This window comes from Phaethon lepturus, unplaced genomic scaffold (genome assembly GCF_000687285.1).
Source record: "Phaethon lepturus isolate BGI_N335 unplaced genomic scaffold, ASM68728v1 scaffold4315, whole genome shotgun sequence".
Lineage (NCBI taxonomy): Eukaryota > Metazoa > Chordata > Aves > Phaethontiformes > Phaethontidae > Phaethon > Phaethon lepturus.
The window spans coordinates 14,005-20,142 of record NW_010538208.1 but is presented as its reverse complement, the minus strand read 5'-3'; the positions used below and the strand labels follow the sequence as shown (position 1 = coordinate 20,142).

The 6,138-nt window shown below is 40.6% G+C and overlaps 1 protein-coding gene across 1 annotated transcript in view; it reads right to left on the bottom strand.

Moving 5' to 3' along the window:
• Positions 1-851: 851 nt before the first annotated feature.
• Positions 852-6,138, bottom strand: part of AP3M1 (adaptor-related protein complex 3, mu 1 subunit) — a 10,869-nt gene continuing 5,582 nt past the window's right edge. The window contains exons 5-8 of the mRNA XM_010286705.1: positions 5,640-5,799; positions 4,755-4,962; positions 3,209-3,353; positions 852-1,899 (exon numbers count right to left, since the gene is read on the bottom strand). Coding sequence (XP_010285007.1) covers positions 1,799-1,899; positions 3,209-3,353; positions 4,755-4,962; positions 5,640-5,799 — 614 coding nt within the window. The 3' untranslated portion in view covers positions 852-1,798. The remainder of the gene's footprint in view (positions 1,900-3,208; positions 3,354-4,754; positions 4,963-5,639; positions 5,800-6,138) is intronic.

Here is a 6,138-nt window from a genome sequence, read left to right as displayed (position 1 = left end):
AGGATGCTGCTTGCTGAAATGTGGAGCAGAACTGTAGGATGAGTAATGACGGATGTTTCTCCAGCCGAAAAAGGTAGACTAGAAGGTTGGTAGCTTTTAATACCTGGTGTTGCGTCTACATAAATAGCAAGGCTTTCTTATAGGTGCTGGCTCTTAAAAGCGCCGCTTTATCTACACTAATCTGCTGTAACTTCAGAAATACAAAATGGTTGTCTGGTAATATAACTAGGGTAACTTGGACACAAAGTTACCAACAAAGAATATATGCTGATTATTTTTCTAACTGTCTTGCTGCCAGTGCTGAGATGGGTTGTCTCCCCGCGCCCCCCCCGCCCCCATTTCTTCAGACAGGATCATTTTTTGTCCCGTTTTGACTACTGAATAACTTTGCTGCAGATGAAGAATTGGAACTAAAGTTAGCACCTATTATCCATCTGTAAGCCAAGCAAGTTAGGGAAACAAGGATTCTCCAGTCTCCCTGCTACGTACTGAGCAAACGTGTGGTTTGAAACCTGACGGGTACTGTGGAGCATGTGTTGGTTTACAGAGATAACAAATTTATGCTGGTGTATAAGGAAAAGTTTAGTCAGCCTTGCATCATCATTATTGTGTCTTTGGAATGTCATCATCTAAATGTTAATTGTCCTCAATTTAAAAATAAAAAATAGGAGAGAGGGCTTACCTGCCATGCTCCTAAATGCCCTTTCTAAACTTTAAATAGTTGCACAGTAATCAAGTTCAGTAAAGATGTAGCAAATAGTCATCGTTTAATTGTAGACCAGATGTCTCCCACCTAAGATCATCATGAATAGTTTACAATAGCATGAACATTTCACAAGGGAAGATGTATGTGCAGTAGAGTTCCCTTTATTTCATAACACTAAAGCACACAACCATTAAATACACTTGACACTCGTATTGTGCTACCTAAAAAGCTATGCTCCAATGCACACGTGGCACAAATCTGGTGGCATACACTTCGAACAAGTGGAACATCTAAACCAAAGCAAAGGCTTCACATAAAAAATAGATCTTACTCTCTGCAACTGTATTCTTAAAAAAATGATAGTGGTGACGAGACCAAATGGAAAGAAAGTGGATTACTGAAACAACCACCGCCTCCCAGATTTAATGCAGAATGTTATTTTTATCAGCTCATCTGCAGATGGCACAAATGAAAGCTGGTTAAGGCAAATGCTTCTTAGGAAAGGCGATTTCTTGTAAACAACAAGGAAATTATTTTTTTCTTCATTAGAAGCTCTTTCTCAGGAGTGACACCCGCTATGTCCCAGGCCCCTGTGGGACCTCTGCCCCTCTCACTGCTGCTCTCTATTTCTGAAGGGATTACACGATGCTTTGTGGAATGCCAGCTTGCAGCTGGCTGTCAGAATAGCTGAGCTTTTTTTGCAGGCAGCTGCAGCAGCAAAACGTGCTGCCACAAGGCTTTTCCAGTGGCCTGTCTGGCCTTCATAATGTGCTTGGCCTCTGGGCTTTGGTATCTGACTGGCAGTGTAGTGTTGGTGACATTTTGTGGATCACCTATATCAAACTATTCACCAGCACAACAATTTAGTAAAAAAAGAGTGAAGGTGTATTAGAAAAAAAGTACCTTACTTTAAAGCCGTATTAAAAAAAAACTAAGCTATGCTTTCATTTTAAGAGCTGCTGTGCACAAAATGCTTTGATCCCAAACTAATCAGTGTATTAATTAATTGGCACCTAATTAATAGCAACAGAAGTCACTAAGCAGTCAAGTTTTTTTTTAAGGGGAATTTCCTCTTGGAAGTAGAGCATCTTCTCATGTCCTGACTTGGAATTTTCCTGCTTTTGTAATATATTTGACACCTTTAAAAGGCTTGTATTTTTCTCCATACATGTCTAGGCGATTCACTTTCAGTCCTGAAAAAGACAAGCACAAGTACAAAGTTAAAAGCAGAATGCTAGAAACCATGTCAGTCTGTTTAAAAGTCCTGCTTTCTTGAACCATGTTAAGATTGGTTAGAAGGGTAACTGTCCTTCCTTTCACAAGTCCATCTGGTTTGAAACCGCAGAAGAGACCATTCCTGTCACCTAATCACAGCTGCCCTGGCAGGGCAACAGCTTCTGGCTGTTCTACTCAGTGAGCCAACATCCTCCTTCCAAAGGATGAACTACTGAACAAACGAGTCCATCTTCCACAGCTCTTGTGCACTGCATTCGTTTCCAATAATGTTGACGAAGCCAAAGGACAAGTTTTACAATTCTTTTCACTCTAAATGGTAATTGGAAGGGTCAGAAATCCCTCTACTATTAACTGAGGAATGCCAGTAGCTATCTAAGACTCCCAGGTTGTACCCTGCTTTCTCACAGTCCACTATCTCTGGCATCCAGCCATTGGATCCACTATGTTTTGCTCGATTTAAACTGGTGGGTTGCAAGTTTAAGAGGAAACTGCAAGACTCTGTTCTTACACGGACTAATCGTTATTTACTCAGCAAAGTAGTCTAGGAAGCAAAAGGACCCTAGCCTAGTACTCGCCTAGAAAGGTACTATATGTACTGCCACCAATTCTCATCTACTGCCTTCAGTCATCCTCCTGGAAAGATCCAAACATGAGTCTTTGCTCTGTTACGGTCTTAATCCTGCAAAGCTTGCTTGCAGAAGCGTTTTACATGTGGACAAATCGTGTGATTTAAGTGTTTGCAGACTGAGGCCTTGTTTGCTTTAAATTTACTTTCACACTTACCCTATAGACTTCATTCTGATTTTACTTGCAGATTTTTCTGAAGATGAAAAACTAACCAGCTCCAGAAGGAAAGAATAAGAAGGGCATTCTTCAAAATTAATGGAGTTTTTTGACCACTATAAAGGGCTTTAGTGGTACACGGCTAAAGCAAGTCAAGAGCAGCATGCTAAATCATCATCCATCACTCTTCACTAAAAGGATAAATTTGCATGTTTAATGCACAAGTCAACAAAGAAAAATCCATTCTTGTGTACTCCTCTCTCAGTCTTTCTTGAGCAAAATGATTGGGAATTCACAACTCCCAGCTAGGGAGCCTTCCAGCAAGGGTAACTGTCAGGTTTGGGTTTAAATCAGATTTTACCTTATTGGACAAAGCTGACTTCAGATCAGCATCTTCAATTAAAAGAGTAACAGTTTCCCATTTCATTTTCTGCTGCTACTCATTCTGTCAGTACCAATTTCATGTAACACCCACCCGCTCACCTGAAATTGCAAGCTGTTGTATCTTAAACTGGATGTTTAAACTCGGATTCTCCTCTGGCTTGGGGGCTCCAGACTGCAGGTTCACTATGCCCTTCAGGTTTGGTAGCTTTTGAGGGGTAATTTTGCCAATGTCCCACGTTAACACCTTGTCAGGAAAGAGAGAATAGTAGCAGTAGCTTTCTAGGAAACAGCCTATGAGGTCAAGTTCATGTCAAGCTTTTTGTTTGCAGGCTGAGAACAGAAAGTAGCCTGGTAGCCCTCAGAATTATCCCACTGGCTGTGGGAGATGGCATGGTTAGAGCTCCTGCAGATATGGTGTCTTTTCTTTCCCAGCATTTCTTTTGACCTGTCAGGGTTCCTTAGTTGGTCTGTGCGCTTAGTAAGTCTTGTTCCCTTAGTAACAGTGATGGTTCCTGTCTCAGATGGGGTCAGCTAGATCCGTGAAGCAAGGAGAGCAACCAGCACAACGGTCATAGGAACTTAAACATGAGAATAAGCAGGACAGGAGCAAGGCACTGGGCAAAAGGAGATGTTTAAGCTACAGTAGCTCTCCTAAGGATCACTTGTTTCCCATTGATTCTTACCCTTCAAAAAAGATACATGGAACCAAACTGGCCCTTTACTCACCCACAAGAGGGGTGGTTTTTGTTCTTATCATAAACTGAAAATTCTCCAAAGTTTGGCAGTTACAATCTACCTAGTTATCCCAACTCTTGATAAAAACACAGTATCATTCATTTCTGCAGAGAGGAAAGGAGACTTCAAGTGTTTTTGTTGATGTGCTTGTTTTAAAAGATCAAGGTCTGTTCTTTTTGAAGCAAAATGTTACTTGGAGAGCTTTCACTTACAATTCAAACCAGTTGCTGACTGAGATATTCCAAGGGCAGCAGAAAGCTCAGAGCAGGGTGTTAGAGCCAGCAGAATGTTTTGGCTCAGATTGCATTTCAGCAAAATGGCTCCTGGGTACTAAAAGCGCTTCAGGAGCTTTAGGAAATTTAGGTCTCAAACCCCAACTCATAGGCAAGAAAGCAGGACTCCCAAGATACAGTTTTTCTTGGGAGCTTTGTTTTCACATCGTTTGTTTTCCTTCCCGTGTGTCTTCAGGCAGATCTTTTGGAAGAGGGTTTGTTTTTGGTTTTTTTTCTCATCTCCTACTCCCTGTTTTTATGGCTACCTATTTTCAAGTCTACTGTTTTTTCTCCAGATAAGTACGTTTTAAAGAACACAGATTTCAAAATATAGCATAGCTGAAACCACCAGCAAAGTACTGCTGCATCCACTAAAGAAGAATATTAGGGGGGTGAGGGAGCAGGGGAAAAGAGAGGAAGGAAAGGGAGAGGAGAGGAGAAAGGAAAGGAGGCTGATAAAACCAGAAATCACAACTGATGTGTATCTAAGTTTAAAAAAGTAAATTTTAAATTCATAAACATATGCTGAAAGGAAGGTTTTCTGCTAAGTGTGGAACACTGCTCCGGTGCTCTGCGATATGTATGACTTGTTCTATTATAGCCTTAGATATTTAAATAAATGAAAACTTAAGACTTACTTTAGTAACTGGGTCAAACGTATAGCTGCCTTGTGTAGCGGTGAGGTTCATATTCAGTACGGCCTTTGGCATGTGAACTGTCATGACAACTCCTTCTACTGTTTTCCCCATATTCTGTTTTGGTCCAACGGTAACATCAAATCTTCCTGAAGAACTATTTTCCTTAAAACTGATCATGTGTTTCACATATACAGGAATTGCCACCAAGCTGAAAAGAGATGACAGTAGCTGAATGCATCCTGGCTACTTCTCTGCTCAAGAAAATAAAGCTCTTTCTCATAAACAGTTCTTGTATTTCTGGCAGGTATTCAAGTTAGAATCAGTTTGTTTCAAAAGTGAAAAGTGATACTCAGCCCTTCAACGTCATCGCTGAAGTGGTTTTATTAGCAGAGAAATCACAAGAAGAAAAGAAGATTTTCTTCCAAATCACTTGTCCTAATCTCCTTCCCTCCAGCTGTTTATTTTTTTTAAATTAATCTCACCAAATCTCAGAGCCAATTCTCAGAACAGCCACCAGTCAAATTGGTTTGCAAGTATCTGCAGTTCAGACTTTTTTGCTTTACTCTTTTTCGGAAGATCAGAATTCTCTATGTCTACAGACTAGCCACAAAGCATCTAGCAGCAACGATTACCAGGACTGAATAGCTCTGTATTAGTCATGTGTAGTTTATCCCACTGAAAAATGATTGCTAAGTAGCAGCAGCTCACTGAAAAACTCTTTGCTTGTTTTAGGGGGGACAGAGCAAGAGATCAGAAAAAAACTGAGAACATGCATTTTGGCAATGATGCAAATTCCTCCCGTAACAAGGAGAAATTTGCAGTTACTCAGATGGGAAGCGGTAGATGGTATATCTGAAGAACCAGTGTGTCTAAATAGAAACGTACTTCTGTGAACTGACACGGTAGGAGATCAGTCTGAAATTCCCATCGGGAGGAATAAACGAAAGGACTCTCTCAGACTCCCAGCGTTTGAACCGAATACATGGGTGGAAGCTGACGTCATCCAGCAGCCGTGGGTTCTGTAAGTAGTGGCAAAGCGGTAAGTGAAATCTCATCAAGTATCAGCAGTTTGAACTGGCTTCTGAACTCTACACAATTCCTATTTCTTTGTCTCTTAAGTATTGTTCCCAGCCATTAGCTGAGAGCTAGATGGATTTCTGGTCTGACCTGGCACAGCAGTTCCTGTGATTGTATTTTTATGTACAGACAAAAGCAATCTCAACTACTGAGCAGTGCAGCAGCTTCTAAAATATAATGCAAAACTTGTTATTTTTTTCTATGTGTAACACATGAAGCAGTGATTACGCTCTTAAAATTGTTCAACTCTGATCATTAAGAAAAATAAACACTGAGCAATTAAAATTCACAAATATATGCTAAATTT